The sequence below is a fragment of the Drosophila suzukii genome, chromosome 2R, assembly GCF_043229965.1.
Source record: "Drosophila suzukii chromosome 2R, CBGP_Dsuzu_IsoJpt1.0, whole genome shotgun sequence".
Lineage (NCBI taxonomy): Eukaryota > Metazoa > Arthropoda > Insecta > Diptera > Drosophilidae > Drosophila > Drosophila suzukii.
In genome coordinates this window covers 4,425,958-4,445,601 of record NC_092081.1, presented here as the reverse complement: position 1 = coordinate 4,445,601, position 19,644 = coordinate 4,425,958, and the positions used below count along the sequence as shown (strand labels likewise).

At 46.6% G+C, this 19,644-nt stretch overlaps 4 protein-coding genes across 6 annotated transcripts in view; 2 read left to right on the top strand and 2 right to left on the bottom strand.

Annotated features, from left to right (window-relative positions):
• The window catches only part of mtt (mangetout), a 99,507-nt gene extending 97,291 nt beyond the window's left edge, over positions 1–2,216 (top strand). For all 3 annotated transcript variants that reach the window (XM_065863332.2, XM_017087417.4, XM_017087418.4), the window contains exon 18: positions 364–2,216. In XM_065863332.2, the coding sequence (XP_065719404.2) occupies positions 364–908 (545 nt within the window). In that variant the 3' untranslated portion in view covers positions 909–2,216. The remainder of the gene's footprint in view (positions 1–363) is intronic.
• A 139-nt stretch (positions 2,217–2,355) lies between these two features.
• LOC108019583 (uncharacterized) lies at positions 2,356–12,165 on the bottom strand. Its single transcript, XM_070994611.1, has 12 exons — positions 11,013–12,165; positions 9,792–10,387; positions 7,028–7,184; positions 6,763–6,882; positions 5,804–6,229; positions 5,579–5,740; positions 5,309–5,527; positions 4,862–5,065; positions 3,292–4,560; positions 2,777–3,231; positions 2,570–2,713; positions 2,356–2,505 (listed from the first exon to the last, which is right to left on the bottom strand). The coding sequence occupies exons 1-12, from the start codon at positions 12,153–12,155 to the stop codon at positions 2,439–2,441; spliced, it is 4,962 nt and encodes a 1,653-aa protein (XP_070850712.1). The 5' UTR covers positions 12,156–12,165; the 3' UTR covers positions 2,356–2,438.
• Positions 4,703–7,348, top strand: Mal-A7 (Maltase A7). The gene is made up of 3 exons (XM_017087423.4): positions 4,703–6,288; positions 6,928–7,071; positions 7,133–7,348. Exons 1-3 carry the CDS (start codon positions 4,718–4,720, stop codon positions 7,215–7,217), a joined length of 1,800 nt encoding a protein of 599 aa, XP_016942912.3. The 5' UTR covers positions 4,703–4,717; the 3' UTR covers positions 7,218–7,348.
• Positions 12,166–12,231: 66 nt separating the features above from the next.
• LOC108019580 (uncharacterized) lies at positions 12,232–18,921 on the bottom strand. The gene is made up of 12 exons (XM_017087419.4): positions 18,092–18,921; positions 17,976–18,032; positions 17,721–17,919; positions 17,159–17,610; positions 16,864–17,082; positions 16,750–16,792; positions 14,632–14,851; positions 14,107–14,567; positions 13,238–13,690; positions 12,724–13,178; positions 12,526–12,669; positions 12,232–12,465 (listed from the first exon to the last, which is right to left on the bottom strand). The coding sequence occupies exons 1-12, from the start codon at positions 18,904–18,906 to the stop codon at positions 12,297–12,299; spliced, it is 3,687 nt and encodes a 1,228-aa protein (XP_016942908.3). The 5' UTR covers positions 18,907–18,921; the 3' UTR covers positions 12,232–12,296.
• Between the last annotated feature and the right edge of the window lie 723 nt (positions 18,922–19,644).

Here is a 19,644-nt window from a genome sequence, read left to right as displayed (position 1 = left end):
AATCTATTAATTGTATTTTGCAATGTATTAAATCCTCTTAAGCCCGAATATTACGTTCATAAATCTTTACAAAAAACGTACACAATTCAATCTCAATTCAGTTTCAATTGAATATCATTTAATTATATAAATCTTTAATTAACAAAAGCTACATTTTAATATAATTTTTCAAAGCTGATCAGCTATGGTTAAGTTAGTAGTTTCAATAGTTGTTTAAGTTTCAATGTATTTTTATAATTTTTAATAATTTGAAATCAGTAATTGTCCTTTGCTTACATTATTAAAAATGTTATTTTTTTTTTTTTTAATAAAGACAGAATATATTATTATTTCCCATTTCCATTTTCTTTCCATATTTAACAGAAAACTCACTAAAGGCGAAGAAATTGTGCGAGATGGCCACTCAGACTATTTCCACCATAATCACGTCGATGGACATCAATGCGTACAATCAAATACCATATGCCGATCAATATGTGCCGAACAATACCACAACGGCCACGACCACGCCCACAGAGAAGGGCAGTGGCAACGGCAACAGCAACTCTAATGGAAGTAGCAACAGCAACAGCAATACCAACAGCAATGGCAGTGGCAATGGCAATGGTAATGGCGACGGCGACGAGGCATCAGAGCAAGTGGTGGCCAACAATAATAAAATCAATCAGCGCCAACATGGCCAGCCGGCCGTGGCATTTGCCATCACAACGGCTAACAATCACATAAGCGGCCCAGCAGCAACCATAACAACAACAGCGGCAACTGGCGAAACAACAACACAGGCACTGGTGGCTACAATAACAACTGCAGCGGGGGCGGGCGATGTCAACGAAACCGCATCCGTGGCAGCCAACAATGGCCATGGAAACGGGAGCCAGCGGCCGCCGGTTCTGCAAACAAACTTATAGCTAAACGCACAACAATTGCAGCAGCAGTTGCTGAAGGAGCAGCAGCGACAACAAGCGGAGCTGCAACAGCAACAGCAGCAGCAGCAACCTGCAACACAAAGCTCTTCCAGCGACACGGGCAGCACGGGCAGCGGCAGTGCGGCAAAGAAGCGCGCCGCAATTCCCGTTTAAGCTGCCATCGGAGATTAGAGGTCCCCGCAAAAATACGTAAGTAGAGGAAAGTGTCTGTTGACCCAAGCCCTTCCCGGGGTCAGGGGGCAGAGAAAACAGACGGAGGTCGGCAGTTTAAGTGCCACCATGTTGCAATGGATGTACAGGCAGCTGTGCCACAGAAATATCTTCAGGCCTTCTAAAATACGCCTACGAAATATTGATTTATTTTCAGAAAGATGCGTTGATTCCATGTTAATTATATTAATTTTTACACATCCTTGACTTAAAAAAATATCAAAGTTTATTCATTGTTGGTTATAATATTTCCATGTTTCAAGTATAACTTTTAATTAAGCATTTCATCACAACATTACTTTAAGTTTATTATTGGTAATGAAGATATTTCTGTGACCCCAAAAGATATCTTCAGATTTTAAGAGACCCATAAAGGCCAGGCCACAAAGGCCAGCATAAATTGAAGCAATGTCCCAAGCGAAAGTCGCTCCTCTGGAAATCTTTCCCAATAACGAATGCGTTTCTCCATTTTACACTTCAGCACAAAACCTAATGGTATATTTAAAAATAACTTGTCATCCCTAAACTATTAATAAGTGTTTAAGTCCTAAGCTTATCTAGTTTTCTAAGCGTTGTTTCAGAGCGTTCCGAAAGAAACAAAAAAATGAAAATGTGATATAATTTCAAAAATGTGTTTTCTACAACCGAAGCAACTAGCAAACTATCTGAATAGTACACGTAATTCGTAGGCTAAGTGAGGCAAAACCTGTACAGTGAGCACTGGGTAACGAGGGATTTTTTTCGAGGGCGCAATTATGTTCCAAAAGGGCTGGGATCCAGCCCCTTTGAAATGTAGCAGCTAGGTAGAACAATTACAATTGCATTTATTGTGTTGTTTGAGCCCATCAACATGGTAGATTTAATTGTTGTCCAACTAAGATGTACATATAGGACTTTACACATATAGGAGAAATCACTTCTAGTCGTAGTAATAAGTTGATGTGAATACAGATTAATGTTAATTGTGTGCAGCTTACGACTTCAAATGTGCTATCTTCAAAAACACATAGTTAAATATTTGTTATAGAGCGCAAGTAATGCAAATCTTGTCTAGCCAAATCATGGGTACAAATAATAGCGAAATATACTCGTTTTCCGTGTCAGTGTTCAGTGTAAATAGTCGTTAACTAAAGCCCATGAACACCCAAGATTTACTTGTCTTTTGAATAAGTTACTCGATGTATAGTTATTAACACTATTGACAACAATACGCTAAATGTTATTTGGCTGCATATATATTTACGAATAAAGCATGACGAATATCAAAGAATTAAAAACACTTTCCATTTAAAATAATGCGTTTTATTCGGTGGTTAAAACTAGGGCTTCCGCGGGGTCCAGGCTCAGTGATTTTGGGTCGTACCGAGTGCTATCCGGAAGGAGAGAAGGATATAAATATTACAGAATCAAGTGGACTAACTTTTCCCACTTACCCTTCTACTTTCGTGGAGTTAATACTTCTAATGAGGAGCTGCAAGCTTTCGGTGCGATTCTTGTCAAACTGACTCAAGTCCACGGTTTTTGCTACAGATCCGAAGTTAATAACACCCACAATGGTGGCCGAGTTGGTCAGCGATCTTTAAAAGGTAAGATAAGAACAAGTTTTTACTTTTAATTGGTTTTTAGGTATCACCACTTACCTTTGAACGACGAGGATATCCTCCGAAATTGTATCATACTTTGTAGACCCGTTCTGCAGAGTCTTGGATGACTTCCGTAGGGCCACCAATGCCTTGTAGATCTTCAAATGGGACCGCTCGTCATTCAGTTCCGTTTCCACGTTTGTGGTCTCATAGCCATCGGCCAGTGGCAACCAGGTGGTGGGACCATTTGTGAACCCGGCATTGGTACCACCCGTCCACTGGAAAGGGGTTCTCTCAGGATCCCGGGTGTACTGCTCGAAGATATTCGGGTTCGAGTTGCAGGCCCAAGGATCGACCGTGTCCTCCCAGCTGATCTCCCCGTCGGTCATGCCGATCTCCTCTCCTTGATAGGTGACGCTGGCTCCTGGGAGGACCATCACCAGCATGTTCATGGCATCGATGTGCTCAGTTCCATACCGACTGGCGGCCCTTCGCTTGTCGTGATTTCCCAGCTGGAATCACAAATCTGATTAATCCGAAATTGTAATCGTTACTCTATCACTAAAACTTACCACCCAATTGGCCGTGCGACCTGCAGGCATATTCTTCAACCACAAATCAATCGCCTCCTGCACGTTGGCGGCACTCAGACCCTTTTGTTCCATCACCGTGATCAGGTTGAAGTTGAAGGGCAGGTGGGCTCCCTCAGTGGTCCTGTTTCCGTAGAACTGCATGCTGAACCAGGCGGGGGAGTAGGTCTCTATGAGCAGAACGCTCGAGTTGCCGCCGTAAATGCGCTTGTGATCGTCGAGCACTTTGCGCCACTGGTAAACCATGTCGATGGTCTCCGGCTGGTTCTCGATATACGTGGTGGTCAGGTAGTTGCGATCCTCCGTGTCGTTGGTGGCTCCACTCACAACCTCGTCGGGAAACTGTCCCTGGGCATCGGGCAGCACCTCGAAGAGCGGGGGCAGGGCATCGCATCGGAATCCGGAGACGCCCTCGTTCAGCCAGTAACGGAGCACCCGCTTCATCTGATCGACCACCAGGGGATTGCGGTAGTTCAGATCGGGCTGCTGCACGGCGAACTGGTGAAGGTAGTACTGCTGGCGGACCTCGTTCCACTCCCAGGCACTCCCCCGGAAGTACTGCAGCCAGTTGGTCGGGGGTTCCCTGGCCCCGGTCTCCGCATTCACCTTCCCATCGTGCCACACGTAGTAGTCCTCGTAGCCCTTCTCGCGGTTAACCGACTTCTTGAACCACGCACTCTCGTTGCTCGAGTGGTTGGGCACGAAGTCCAGAATGATCTTCAGGTCCAGCTCCTTGGCCCGCTTTATCAGAGCCCTGAAGTCATCGAGGGTTCCGTACTCGGGCTGAATGTCGAAGAAGTCGGATATGTCGTAGCCAAAGTCCACCATGGGCGAGGCAAAAATGGGCGACAGCCAGGCGGCTGTGACGCCTAGATCCTTGAGGTACTCCAGTTTGCTGGTGATGCCATTCAGGTCTCCGATTCCATCTCCGTCGGAGTCCTTGAAGGAGCGCGGGTAGATCTGATAAAACTGAGCGGTTTGCCACCAGTCCTTGGTGCTTTCGCTGGTGGAGCTCTGCAGCTGACAGCCCTCAGCACTGCGAATGGCCAATACCAGGATTGTTAGGAGCGACAGAAGCTCCATTGCCTTGGTCAAAATAAAAAACATTGTGTGTGAGCAGCCGGCAGTCACTCGCTCTTTTATAGACTGTCCACTCAATCGGTTAGATAAGCCCTTACAATGGAAATGTTTTGATTGCGCCAGGTAAGTCCGCTTAATCGAATGTGGGACATACGCATCGCCTGGCCGAAACTGTTATTGGAAAAATTCCAGCTGAAGTGGTCTTTCGAGTGTTTTGCTAAATGCATCACTACTCAATGGGGGGCTTATCATTTAAGCCTAGTAATCCGGGTTCCATTAATATTGTATAAAAGTCGAAGCACTGACTCCTTGCTATCAAGTTATAAAAATGCTGAGAACACGGTTAGATCTTTTTGGTTTATTGGCTTGTGGGCTGGTTATCCTGGCACCGCCCATCAGGTCCTGTGAGACCACAACCTCAACTGCTGCTACAAAGGACTGGTGGCAAAATGCCCAGTTCTATCAGATCTACCCGCGCTCCTTCATGGACTCTGATGGCGATGGTATCGGCGATTTGAATGGCATCACCAGCAAGCTGGAGTACCTCAAGGATCTGGGCGTCACAGCTGCCTGGCTGTCGCCCATTTTCACCTCGCCCATGGTGGACTTTGGCTACGACATATCCGACTTCTTCGACATCCAGCCGGAATACGGAACTATCGATGACTTTAGGGCTCTGATAAAGAGGGCCAATGAGTTGGATCTGAAGATCATCCTGGACTTCGTGCCCAACCATTCGAGTGACGAAAACGCTTGGTTTGTAAAGTCGGTGAACCGCGAAAAGGGTTACGAGGACTACTACGTGTGGCACGACGGCAAGGTGAACGCCACCACTGGGGAGAGGGAAGCCCCTTCAAACTGGCTCCAAGCCTTCCGGGGAAGTGCCTGGGAGTGGAACGAGAAGCGCCAGCAGTACTACCTCCACCAGTTCGCCGTGCAGCAGGCCGATCTTAACTACCGAAATCCCCTGGTCGTGGAGCAGATGAAGCGAGTGCTCCGCTACTGGTTGGACCTCGGAGTCGCAGGCTTCCGTTGTGATGCCGTGCCCGTGCTCTTCGAGATCGAACCGGATGCAGAGGGCCAGTATGCCGACGAGGAAGTCAGTGGACTGACGGATGACGTCGATGCTCGCAACTACCTGAAAAGCGATCTAATCGAGAACCGTCAGGAGACCATCGACATGGCGTACCAGTGGCGTGTTGTGATGGACGACTACCAGCGCATCCATGGCGGCGACACGAGGGTTCTCCTGATTGAGACCTATGCTCCGCCCGCCTACACAATGCAGTTCTACGGAAATCGATCGGCGGCCGGTGCCCACCTGCCCTTCAACTTCAACCTGATAACGGTCCTGGCCAGCGATGGCTTCTCGGCGGGATCAGTCAAGACGGCTGTGGACAACTGGATGGACAACCTGCCAGCCGGTCGCAACGCCAACTGGGTGATTGGCAACCACGATCAGCGACGGGCGGCCAGCCGATATGGAGCGGCCAATGCGGATGCCATGAACATGTTGGTCATGGTCCTCCCGGGAGCCAGTGTCACCTACCAGGGCGAGGAGCTGGGCATGACCGACGGCGAGATCAGTTGGGAGGACACCCAGGACCCTGCAGCCTGCAACTCCAACTCGCAAATCTACGAGCAGTTCACGCGCGATCCATCGCGAACTCCCTTCCAGTGGTCGAGTGGCACTAACGCCGGGTTCTCCACTGCATCGAAGACCTGGTTGCCCTTGGCGGCAGACTACCAAACGGTGAACGTGGAAACGGAGCTGGCCGCTCAGCGATCCCATCTGAAAATCTACAAGTCCTTGGTGGAGCTGAGAAAGACCTCGCTGCCGCTGCAGAATGGATCCACCAAATACGGAGTGATCAGTGATAATGTGTTCGTCGTAAAGCGGTAAGTATTTTATTACCAATTTTTAGATGCAATTGGTGAAGTAAGATAAAATTGGATATGTAACCATGGTCCTCGTCCTTGTCAACTGTTCAACTGGAATGGTGGAATCATAGGCATTGTTTTACTCATTGTTGTTGTTGTTTAATTGAGTTCCTAAAAAACAGTATTCGCGAATTCTTCACAGAAAAAGAGAAAGTATATTAATTTTTTATAGGTCTTATTATATAGAGCTTTAGATAGATATAAGCAAAAAGGAAAGCGTATTCTTCAAAACTTGAGGAAGTTATTTTTATTTACTTATTTTTTTAGGACTCATTATATAAAGATTAATACAGATTAATTTATAAACAGTTATATCGTTAAAACATTAGAAGAAGGCGAAAAAAAAACTTACTAAGAAAGAGCAGTCTCGGTATTACTCGACACTATTTTATAATTACAAAAAATGAATTGTGGCATCGTCAACATGATTACCTTGGCATCGACATCGAGCAGGTCCCTAGATAGTAAATTATAAACGATGAACCGGGTAGTCAGACTGCTAGAATGCACTGAGCTATGAACTATATTAGTTTCCACCGGGAGCTCCTTAGTCTATGGAAATTATATTAAGAACTTGCCGAACCATTACCTTTACAGTTACCTCTCGGGCTCTGCATCCATAATTTATGTGGCCAACTTGGCCAGCAAGGGTGTCACCGTGAATTTATACGACTTCGACAAGACGCTGCCCACCCACTTGACGCTCCTCATCCGCAGCCTGCAGTCCGCCAAATCGGAGGGGTAAGAAGGAGCCCGTCCCAATATTGACCATCTGCTGACTTCTGTGCGGACATCTTTTCAGCTCGCTCTTCGAGGTCACCGGATTGAGTCTGGCTGCCGGCGAGGCCCTGGTACTGAGCGGCAGCAGTTCTTCCCGGTCCGATTAAATGCCGTTTCCTATCCGAGGCACTTGAAACACACTGACTCAGGCCACTCAATCGGTATTTATCTTCGGCTCAAAGCAAATATGCCGTGGCTTGCATAAATAAATATATAAGTGAAAAACCAGACAAACAAACCACTCCACCCCAGAAACACCACACATATCCTGAAAGCCCCCCACCGGGAGATAAGCTCAAGTGCCCGGCATACTCTTTTAATTCCACTCGGCGGCGGGGCTTGCCATTTAAAGTGTTTACACACAAATTAAAGTCAGGCAAAAGTTCCCGGCCCCTCGGTAAGTATTTGGTGTTTTACACTGTGTGCCTGGGCCCCAAGAGCCAGGAATGTGTGTTACACAATGTAAATACAGACGACGACCGGGGACTAGGCCTATAAAACAGAGAAGTTCTTCCCAGCATCGGGGGATCCTTTGAAGTCGAAACCGTCGAGAGGGGCTTGATGAGTTCGTCCAGATAGCCGGGGCAATTTTCATGGCGGGATTTATTACCAATCTCAGAAGGTTGTGAAACAACCCCGCAGTATTTACTCTTGCTTTCGCCCCCAAAAAGGAGGGCAGCCCAGAGCAGAACTTCAATTGCGTTATAAATAATTAAATTGCGTTTACACATGGTAATTGGCAGACGCCGTGCGATACCCGGGCACCAAGTATACGCCCCGAATTTTCAAAGATTTCTGGCTTATGCGGCCAACTTGGGTGCGGTTAGAAAGGTTGCCATTCGTCTGATCTGACCGTCTGAAGTTACAAATAGGTTGGTGCTCAGTGAAGTCGAGTAATTACCCGGTTGCAGGGGATTTTACGTGCGATTAGTTTGAGGACAACGAGATGGAATTTCGCATTGAAGCATAGAGCGGTTCCCTCAAAATCTTTACAAATTATTTCCTCCCTTTATATAATCTGTGGCCCCTTCGATTTGTTCGATTTGACGCTGAAAAATTAGCAGTCTCTCCGGCAGGGCCACAAAAATGAATAAAATGGAATCGTGTAAATGGCTGCGTGACCCGTCAGCCCATTAAAAAGGTCACAGACACGGCTCCGAGTGGCTGGGCCACTTTACCCTTACGCACGTGACCAGAAACCTTAAAAAAATCTGTATGAAATTGTGATAATGAAAACCGCAGGACAAACGACGGCCCAGACGGATTCCAGGTGGCAGTTCAGTCGACAAAGCCTTCTGCCTTTTGTGCATTTCATTTTCGGGCAGATAATGAAGTTAATTTCCCAAAGAGACTGAGCCACAATGTTTGATGAGGGCCACCGAAATGATTACATTTAAGATGATTTTCATGATTTTCGAAGATTTACGCAGGTTACAAACGCACAAAAGTTTGCTCCCCTTCCGATTGGGAAACTTTTAAAACGCATTAAGTCCGCTGTAATCTGCAGGGGTTGGGGTCCCAAAATGCCGGAAGCGAGCCGAGCATCACGGACAGCACATCCTTGCACATTTAGTTACCGAATTCGGAGCTCCGACAGCGTTTGCATATTAATAATGCGAGGGTAATATTTGAGTTTGATTTCGGACCGGCTCTTAACGAGCTGCGTTCCCCTGGTTTCTGATTTGGCACGTGCCAGCTGGCCAGGTGGAAAGGTTGATATGTGGCCAGGGCAGGCCTGAAAGTTCATTTAATCACTGGCCGCTCATTAATTGCACCGCAAACATGGCTCATAACTGCCTCCGAACGGGTTGAGGGTCCGTGCTCATTTGAATGGCGCTCACGTAGCTGATGTTTTGTGGAATGATGTTCCGGGGTCTGTTGACGTTTTTGGGGCCAAGGGTTGGCAGCTAATGCCGCAAAGAGCCCGCCGATGACAGGACAATTGTCGGAGATGAACTCTGGGGTTTCCAACCGCTGGTCATGATGGTGCCCTTCTGTTTAAAGTGCTTCGAATGAATGGAGTGATTAAAGTTATGTTTTGTGGCTTCTAATAATAGCAACTATGTCGTTTTCGCCATAATTTCACCCTGTTTTTTCCGAGTAAATTAAAAAGCTGGCCACGGTCCTTTTCTCGAGGGCTTCCAAGTACGCCAACTTCAGCCACACCCACACGCAATCGCCCACTCCCACGCCCACGCACACTGCTTGCCCCATTACCGAGACACCTTCTGTGGTCCTCTGGTTTTTGCGTGGCAGCAACGCTGCGTATGCGTGATTTGTGTGTCTTATCAATCACGTCTAATGGAATTTCTCTTGGCCCCGCCACCGGTCCTCGCTGCCACTCCGACTCTTGAGCCACGACAAAGTTCCTTAATAATTTATAATAAGTTGGCCCAGCACGCGACCTTAAAATTGAAAAGTTTTCCAATGTCGTTCGCCGCAATGACTTATACGCCCATGTAACAAGACACATTATCGATGTACTTTATGTATACCCTATGTATACGTATTGTTCTTTTCAAACTTATGATTATGATTATATAAACTTTAGACAGACTCCAAAATCAGGGCTGCGTATGGCTCCAACGACAAGTTGCTCAGGGAGACGCTATCGCTGTGATGGGGAGAGGGTAGAGAAAAGTTACTCGGGGAATTGACTTAGGAATTCCAGGAAGACTTACCCAACTGTGGCCTTCGCCTGCGGGTTGACCAGCTTGATCTTGTAGCTGCCAGTGGCATAAATGGCACTGGCTACATCCACGCCGGAGACACTGGTGCCCAGCACATTGGCCACCAGCACGTAGGTGGCTTCCCCACTCAGGTACCTCCTGATGGCCACTACATTGTCGCCCACGTTTCCGTACCGAGTGGCGCCCAACTGCAGGGTCTTCTGCTTCCGCAGCTCCACCAGCTGCTTGTACAGGCTCAGGTGACTGGGACTCTTGGCGTTCTCCGCCTTGGCATTCACGGTTACGTAGTTCGGGTTGATCGGCAGCCAGGTGGTGGAGTTGGTCGAGAACCCGGCGTTGGCCTCATCGCTCCACTGGAAGGGGGTCCTAGCGGGATCGCGGGTGAACTGCTCGTAGATCTGCGAGTTGGAGTTGCAGGCCGCCGGATCCCGGCTGTCCTCCCAGCTGATGTCCAGGTCCGTCATGCCCAGCTCCTCACCCTGGTAGGTGATGCTCACGCCGGGCAGGAACATCTGCAGCATGTTCATCAAGTCAATGCGGTTCTCCCCATAGCGACTGCCCACCCGCCGCTGGTCATGATTTCCCATCTGCAGAGATTCGCCTTAAATAATGTGCCTCAATCCCGAAAACCACAGAGATACTCGAACCTTTTCAACTTTTTCATAATACTTTGCTGCTCTTAAGGCTAGACCTATGATCGAATATGCGACATTTGCTGAGATTTTAAATTATAATGTTTTTAGCTAGATCAGACTCTCATTACATTAACATATTCCCCGACTTTGAGATAGTAAGTTAAGAATCACATATTTTTTTCAAGTTCCCTAATTGAAATCAGCCTCTAAAAAGTTATTGACAAATTGCACTATTTCTTGTAAGCATTAATTTTGACTTACAAACGAAAATCATTCCCATTTAAGATACTTTTTTTAGAGACCCTTTTCAATTGTATAAATTTTTAAGATTCTGGATATTTCAACTTTTACCTCAAATTCCAAAGAGATGGACAACAGTTCACGGCATGGAATATTTGTGTAGTTCCGTGGTGTAAGCATTATGGTAAGACTATTTATGTGGACCAGTTATTTTTTTCTAGTACGTGATCGGACTTTTACCCAGAAGGACCCAAATATTATGGAAAAGTTGAGGTTATACGTGAAAATTTCAAAAGGATCGACTTTGTTTTGCTGTGCCATCAGGAGAATCACTTACCACCCAGTTGGCCGTCTGACCGGCGGGCATCTGGCTCAACCAACTGTTGATGATCTTCACGAATCCCGTGGCACTGAGCTGCGTGTTGTTCTTGTCCCCGTTGCCGCCAATGATGAACTGGAAGTTGAAGGGCATCTGGGCGCCCTTGGTGGTGCGGTTGCCGTAGAACTGCATCACGTAGTCCAGTCCCGAGTAGGTCTCCACCATGATGACTCGCGTGTCGCCGCCGTGGATTCGCTGGTAGTCGTCGAGGAGCGTGCGCCACTGGAAGACCATCTCCACCGTTTCGCGCAGGTCCTGGGTGTAGATGTGCTTCAGGTAGGAGGAGTCGTCCGGGTCGTCCGTGTAGCCACTCAGCGGCTCGTCGGGATAGCGTCCTTCGGCGTCGGGCAGTACCTCGAAGCACCAGGGCACTGCGTCCATGCGGAAGCCAGCCACTCCCCGGTCCAACCAGTAGGTTAGAACCCTCTTCATTTGGGCCACCACGGCCGGATTGCGGTAGTTCAAATCCGGTTGCTTGACAGCGAACTGATGGAGGTAGTACTGCTGGCGTTCCTCGTTCCACTCCCAGGCACTTCCCCGGAAAGCCTGGAGCCAGTTAGAAGGAGGTTCCCTCTTCCCGGTTGTGGCATTCACGTAGCCATCGTGCCACATGTAGTAGTCCTCGTAGCCCTTCTCCCTCTTCACCGACTTCTGGAACCAGACGTTCTCGTCGCTCGAGTGGTTGGGCACAAAGTCCAGGATGATCTTGATGTTCCGCTTGTTGGCCTCCGCAATCAGCTCATCGAAGTCGGCCAGGGTTCCGTACTCCGGTTGAATGTCGTAGAAGTCGGAGATGTCGTAGCCGAAGTCCGCCATGGGCGAGCTGTAGATGGGCGACAGCCAGGTGGCCGTCACTCCGATCTCCTTCAGGTAGTCCAGCTTGGAGATGATGCCCTGCAGGTCTCCGATGCCGTCGCCGTTGGAGTCCTTGTAGGAGCGCGGGTAAATCTGGTAGAACTGCGCCACCTGCCACCAATCGCGAGTGCTGTTCGCGGTGGTGGTGGCCCTCTCAAGGTCCGGATCCACTGCGGCCGCACTGCCAAGGGCGCAGTGAAGACCCAGGAGGAGAATCGCTACGATTAAGTTTTTTAGACACGCCATGACTGACTGATCAACGTGCTTTCGGGAGCCCGCTTTTATAGACCGCCTCCCCAGAGATTTTTCCACCGATAAGTGCTTAAGTGCTTTAACTTTGTTTATTATTATTGTTTAGTTATTAACAAGCAGCTGGAGGGTGGGAACTCATCGATTGCCCAGATAGAGCGCCACTTGAGCCAGCCAGAGGTAAGCCCCCAGAACGGGCAGAAAACGAGTCTCTCCATTGGTGGCATAGCTGTAATACGAGGAGATGGACTGCAGGATCAGCGAGTCCTTGGGCTGCAGCTGCACCGATGTGGAGTTGATGAGATCACTGAAAGAGGGAACGAGTTTAAAGACAGGGCTTCTAATATACCAGAACCACTTGACCTACCCCACTTTGACCTGAGATCGCTCTGTGACAAGCACAACTTTGAGCTGAGGGGGCAAGACGGGGAAGCTCTGCCGAAGATTGATGGTCTCCACGCCGTCGTAAATGTTCAGGAGGGTCAAAAAGGTCGAATCACGTTCGAGATACCTGGGAAGATCGTTTGTTATTATCAGGGCCCTTGGAAATCGTTCTATTTGTCACCGTTTGATTGCCAGCACTGCGTCGCTGAGGGCCTTCACTTCAGTTTGGCCGCGCTGAAGGGTCTGCGATTGTTTCCTCAGCTGCCACAGCTGCTTGAAGACGTTGAGGTGACTCAGGGGCCTCTGCCGCTCCAGCTCCACGTTGACCTGCTTGTAGTCCAGGGCGATGGGCAGCCAGGTCTTGCTGGCATTGCTGAATCCCGCGTCCTGGGCATCGGCCCACTGGAAGGGAGTGCGCTCCGGATCGCGGGAGTAGCGCTCGTAGATGCTCGGGTTGGTGTTGCAGGCCGAGGGGTCCACCGTGTCCTTCCACGAGATCCACACGTTGGTCATGCCCAGCTCCTCGCCCTGGTAGGTGACACTGGCGCCGGGCAGTGTGGCCGTGAGCATGTGCAGCATGTCCACCCGATCCCGGCCCAAGCGGGAGCCCACTCGGGCCTGATCGTGGTTGCCCAACTGGGAAACAAATCTCGTTAGTTTTCACATGGAACATTGGATATAGTGGATAAACCCACCACCCAGTTGGCCGTGCGACCCTGGGGCATGTGCTGCAGCCACTTGAGCACGGTTCCCTCGTAGGCATGGGCATTCGACGAGTTGGACAGCTCGCTAATCAGCAGAAAGTTGAACGGCAGCTGAGCGCCCTCCGCCGTCGCATTGCCGTAGTACTGCATCACGATATCGATGGGTGAATAGGTCTCGGCCATCAAGATTCGGTCCTCGCCGCCGTGCTCCCGCTGGAACGCGTCCAGCACCGCCCGCCACGAGTATACAAGGTCAATGGTCTCCGGCTGATCCTTGGTGTAGATGTGCTGCAGATAGCCGTAGTCCTCGGGGTCGTTGTCCCAATCGTTGCGCGGCTCGTCGCGGTACTGATTCTGTGCATCCGGCGCTATCTCGAAAACATGGGGTACGGCATCAATGCGAAAGCCGGAGACGCCCTTGGCCAGCCAAAATCTCAAAACGTTCTGTGATGACGTGGAAAGTAATTATAATATAAGCTTTAAGTAAGTTTTGTTATAGAACATATTAAAAGTAAATTATTGGGAGTTTTCTGATTGTTTTTTAGTCAAGTTTTGTGGTTCATTATGCTTTAAAAAAATTCCTATACAAATTTCTACAACAGATAAGCTCAGACATTGGATTTTAATATTTGAAACGTCTCTGCAAAGGTTTTCCCTAAATCGGTACATTGCTTTTTGAGATATTAGAACGCACATAAAGTTATAAAACTTGTTTACTGCAAACGATTGGCGGGTGCCTGCTATAACTTCCAAAATGCATTAACTGCATTCTTAAAGAGTTATTTAATGGGTCTTTGAAAGAAATTCTAATTTTTTTATAGGTGTCTTCCCTTTAACATCCTACATTGGTGGCTACTTACATTCATGGCCTCTCGTACTTTTGGATTGCGATAGTTAAGGTCCGGCTGCTTCTTCACAAACTGGTGCAGATAGTACTCCTGACGGCCCTCGTGCCATTGCCAAGCACTTCCCCGGAAAACGCTGATCCAATTGGAGGGCGGACTGCGATTGCCATTTACCATCCGACCAGGATGCCACACGTAGAAGTCTTTAAACTCCGGATCCTTCGCCGCCGAGCGACGGAACCACTCGCACTCGTCACTCGAGTGGTTGGGCACAAAGTCCAAGATGATCTTGATGTCCAATTTCTTGGCCACTTCCATGAGATGTTCAAAGTCCGCCATGGTTCCGAAAATAGGAGCAATCTCAGTGAAGTTGGCTATATCGTAGCCAAAGTCCGCCATGGGAGAGGTGAATATGGGCGATAGCCAAGTGGCCGTGATGCCCAGCTCCTTGAGGTAGGGCAGTTGCTCCGCGATGCCTGATATATATAGAGATAGATAAGTGTCTAAACCTATATATTGCACTTTCTCTGCTCTCCTCACCATTTAAATCGCCCACGCCATCGCCGTTGCTGTCTTTAAATGACCTTGGGTAGATCTGATAGAAGGCGCCCGTCTGCCACCACTTGAGATCGGGGACCTGGTCCTCGATGTCCACGAAATCCGCGTGGTAGTTGGGGAAAGGTTGGCTCCTTGCAAGGCACAGAACTTGGAATAGTACCACGAGCAATGCAACCAAGCGGTGCTTTATCATTTTGACGGCCTATATTGCAGTTCACCGGTCTGAGCAACACAGATCTGCTCTCAGCAAGCACAAAAATGCGACTGACGATCGAATGCAAAACAGAATTATGTGAGGCCCTTCCTTATATAAATATCAGAGAGTGGGGGAGAAAAAGCTGGGCCTTAGTTAGAAATATTTTAAAAAGGTACATAGGGCTAAAGATGTTATTGGATAAAAATATAACTAATATTGTTAACCATACAACATCAAGATTGAAGGATGCTTACTCAGATTTTATAAATCTTTTAAAATATTTAAATGTTAGTAGTAAATGTTAAACAATTATTTATAGAATTTATTGAATAATCCCCTTCACCTTATAATTATGTTATTCTCTACACCCATGTGTATAATATGCATCTATTTTATTTATAAACTGCGCAGAGAAGCGGGAGAAACAGAGAGCGCTGCAAAGATCTTGAGAGGGGAGCATTGCTCATGGGAGGCAGTTATCTGCTGTGGTTTTTGGGGGAAGTATCAGAAGAGAAAAATATAAACACGTATGGTATTATTAAGTAGCACTCAAAGAATCAAATAACCAACAATTTGCAACGCAAGCACATTTGGAATACCTAAAAAGTCGTATGAATGAGAATGTTAGATTTGGTTCGTTTTGGACATAAATTTTAAACGTTCTTAAAATAAGAAAAACGACAGCATCGATTGTGTACAGCTGCGACCAAAAAAATAGCACCATTACGCGAAAGAAGTTCTTATTAGTCCCAAGTGGAAATATTTTAAATAGAATGTATTTTCCTCAGGTACTGGTGCTGTTATACTGTTAAGTCAACAATTATTTGCCTGTCTTTTATTCATCATTCAGAAATAACTGTAATGGAAAAACTTTTTACTTTATCTGGCTCTTTTATACTTAGCACAGATAATAAGAAATGAGTCCAAGACTTTTTTCTCTCTGATTAATAACATTAACAGCAAAGAACAGAATTTTTCAAAATTTAGGTCTATAGGGGGTAAAGTTTTCCAATATTAATTAACTTACACTTTTAGATCAATTAATATGTTTTCTAACATTATTTGCTCAATTAAATATTTGTCGAGAAACGCCAAACGTTTGTTGAACAACGTCCCCATGTCTTTATAATTCGTCATTTTGAAAAATCTTGGACTGGCCCTTGCATAGAGTGGGCGGCATATTTAATTAAAGTTATGCTATTTACTTTTAATTAGGGATTTTAATTTTTATAATCAAGAAGTAAAACTTGTTCTGTGAGTTTTATTATTTCGATCAATAATAAGTCGAGTTTTATTACTTCGATCAAGTATAAAACTCAAAATCATATTGTTGCGGTTCTGCGCCTTTGCCTATTTTAAAATGTTTTTACCAAGTACAATGGGTGATATGATTATGTTAACTGTTTATGTCGCAAAATGGAAAAATCAATCATAAAATAAAAGTCACTAAATGCTTTACTATAGTTTAATATATAACTTATAATTTAAATAATGATTTTAAAGCATTTTAATGGTCCCTGAGGAGTTGAAAGAAAATTGGGCTACACACAGAAAACTATGACGTTCTCCAATTGAGTATTTGTATTCTTAATTTGATGATGTACTCAATTTAAGTACAAAATTTGTGGAAAAATCTCATGTTGTGAAAAGTTGCACTCATTTTAAGAAAAAGAACTTGAATTGATTTACAAAATTCTAGTTTAAGGAATCGTCTTCTTCAATTTTCAACTTGAGAATTAATATTCTCATTACGAGTAACCGAATAACTTAAAAAGAATTTACGAATTCTCATAATGAGTTCCTGATTATGTGTAATCCTATATGAATATTCATATATTAGTAATCCAACACATTGGAGAATTCGATAAGAGCTCGAAATGCCAAGACCTTTTCCAGTAGGCCACTTCCAGAGTACTCATGTACCTAAATCGTCGACCCTGATCGAAGCTATACATGGTTTTAAAAAAATTGAATCATAATGCTTTTCAATTCTTTAATTTGTCACAAGGGGAATAAACTATACGGTCGTTGTGGAGCGCAGCACAATGGCCTCGTGGGGCATGAGGGTGACGCTCGTGACGGACAACTGATCCCCGACCTTCTTGATTGACTTTTCGGTCACCAGGGCGTACTGGAACTTGGCAGGCAGGCTGCCGAACACAGTGGATAGGTTGACATTCTCGATGGAGTCGAAAATGTTGAACAGCGAGATGTAGACGTAGTCGCCGCTCAGGTGTCTGCGGAGAATAATATTTGGATACAATATAATTGTTGATTATGTCCATTTGATATCAAGAGATCTGGAAAACTCACCGCTTGACAGCCAGAACGTAGCTGCTCACAGCCTTGATCTCGGAAGATCCCTCCATGATGCTGACCTCCTGGCGCAGGCTTTGCAGCCTTTTAAATACGTTCAGGTGGCTCAAGGACGATCCGCGCTCGGTCTTCACGTTCCTTTGGGGATAATCAGAGGACACTGGCAGCCAGGTGGTTTTGCCGGTGGTGAATCCAGCCAGCTTCTCATCCGACCAGTGCATCGGAGTGCGAGCCGGATCCCGGGAGTTGTCCATGTAGTTGGACTCGTAGCCGTTGCAGGCCTGCGGGTCCACTGTGTCCTCCCAGGATACGTATCCGTCAAGCATGCCCAGCTCCTCGCCGTTGTAGGTGATGCTGCAGCCTGGCAGGGTCAGCAGCAGGATGTTGAACAGGTCGACTCGATCTGCTCCGAATCGGGAGCCCACGCGGTTCTTGTCGTGGTTTCCAATCTGTTTGAAAAAGGTGTTAAATATTTTATTGCTCTCGTAAGAAAATACAGTCCAATTTCCGCGCATTAATGATAAGCTAATTGCTAATCGCTAGTCCCCCACAAACTTACCACCCAGTTGGCGCTCTTGCCTTCTGGCATCAGATTAAGCCAGTTGTTTATCAAGTACTCGTAGTGATAGGCATCGGAATCGTAGTACAGATTGCTTATCAGCTGGAAGTTGAACGGTATCTGGGCACCTTCGGCAGTTGCATTGCCGTAATAATCCATTACGATCTCAATTGGGGACCAGGTTTCGACCATTAAAATGCTGAATAATACGAAGTTTTTGATTCCTTTGAAGTTTTCCGCCTATGAAGCACTTACCGCTCATCTCCACCATTATCGGCTTCGAACTGCTCGAGGATTTGGCGCCATTCGTAACTGGAAATAAGGATAGATTAAAAAGGGTGTTAAATGGGTAGTTGACTATCCAAAATTACACCAGGTGAGGGGTCTCCGGCTGGTCCACGGTATAGACCTTGTGGGTGTAGCCGTACTCGTCTGGGTCGTCGGTCCAATCGTTGCGGGGTTCATCGGGATAGTTGCCATTCTCATCGGCTTCGATCTCGAAGGCGTGGTAAATGGCATCCACGCGGAATCCATCGACGCCCTTCTCCAGCCAGAAACGCAGCACATTGTTCATCTCCTCGCGCACAACGGGATTTCGGAAGTTAAAGTCTGGCTGCTTCTTGTGGAACTGGTGGAGGTAGTACTCCTGCCGACCCTCGTGCCACTCCCAAGCGCTTCCGCGGAACACGCTCACCCAGTTGGTGGGAGGGCGACGGGTTCCGTCTTCGTTGAGGAATCCCGGGTGCCAGATATAGTAGTCCTTGTACTGCTCCTCTCCAGCGGCCGACCGGATAAACCAGTCGCACTCGTCGCTGGAGTGATTGGGCACAAAGTCCAGGATGATCTTCACTCCCAATTCCTTAGAGCGGGAGACCATCTCCTCGAAGTCCTCCATCGTCCCAAAAAGGGGATCGACCGCCTTGAAGTCAGAAATATCGTAGCCAAAGTCTGCCATCGGCGACTTGAGGAAGGGCGACAGCCAGGTAGCAGTAATTCCAATCTCCTTCAGGTACTCCAGCTTCTCAGTCACTCCGTTCAAGTCCCCAACTCCATCAGCGTCTGTGTCCTTAAAGGATCGTGGGTAGATCTGGTAGAAGGAAGCGGTTTTCCACCAAGGTGCCGACGCCGCATTGACGGCCAGAAGGCCAAGGCCCAACAGCAAGAACGAGGTTGTCCAAGGGGCCATTGCTAACTGTAAGTGGTCCGATTGGAATGGGTTTCTTATACACGGCGATAATCTATGGGCCTTATCGACTCTGACTCTTTGTCGCGAAAATACCAAACGACCACATGGGGAAAATATATGATGAGACCTTTGGCTGGGGGTATTGATGTTGTTTAAGTTAGAAGACGTGATTCTATTTTTTATGGGGGAATACAAATATTTTAGCTATTGCATAGTTAAGAGAATATACTTGATGGTTTGGTTTATATTGGCTTAGGACGTACAATATATAGGATCTAATATATTCTTAATATATTATTGGAGTTGTTTAAGCTAAAAGTCGTGATTCTATTTTTTAGGGGGGCATGCAAACATTTAAGCTTTTGCATAGTTAAGAGAATACTCTTGATACTTTGGTTAATATTGGCTTAGGCCGTACAATGTTTGGGATCTAATAGATTCTTAATATTCCTATTACGTCTTTACACATCGAAAAAAATATGGACTTAAAACCCAAAAATGTACTTAAATTAAGGTAAAATGGACTAAATATGGGAAAAAAATTATATACTTGTTTTAAGTCCATCATGTCCATAATATGAAAAATTTGTAACATTCAGATTTTCAACTAAATTTACAAAGGCATTTAGGGACTCGAAAATATAACAAGGGCGTGACCCAGCGGAACTGTGCCAGCTCCCGGTTTTTTTGACCCGGGTTCGAGCGCTGCATAAGACATTTTTATTTTATGTAATCTGT

Coding starts and splice junctions, on each gene's coding strand:
- Mal-A7 (XM_017087423.4), top strand. CDS start 4,718: ATGCTGAGAACACGGTTAGATCTTTTTGGTTTATTGGCTTGTGGGCTG. Junction 6,289..6,927: donor AATGTGTTCGTCGTAAAGCG/GTAAGTATTTTA, acceptor TTACCTTTACAG/TTACCTCTCGGGCTCTGCAT. Junction 7,072..7,132: donor CAGTCCGCCAAATCGGAGGG/GTAAGAAGGAGC, acceptor ACATCTTTTCAG/CTCGCTCTTCGAGGTCACCG.
- LOC108019583 (XM_070994611.1), bottom strand. CDS start 12,155: ATGGCGTGTCTAAAAAACTTAATCGTAGCGATTCTCCTCCTGGGTCTT. Junction 6,883..7,027: donor CTGCGGATGAGGAGCGTCAA/GTGGGTGGGCAG, acceptor TAATTTCCATAG/ACTAAGGAGCTCCCGGTGGA. Junction 5,741..5,803: donor GCGTTGCGACCGGCTGGCAG/GTTGTCCATCCA, acceptor ATCGCTGGCCAG/GACCGTTATCAGGTTGAAGT.
- LOC108019580 (XM_017087419.4), bottom strand. CDS start 18,906: ATGGCCCCTTGGACAACCTCGTTCTTGCTGTTGGGCCTTGGCCTTCTG. Junction 17,083..17,158: donor TACGTTCTGGCTGTCAAGCG/GTGAGTTTTCCA, acceptor TATTCTCCGCAG/ACACCTGAGCGGCGACTACG. Junction 13,179..13,237: donor GTCGCACGGCCAACTGGGTG/GTGGGTTTATCC, acceptor TTTGTTTCCCAG/TTGGGCAACCACGATCAGGC.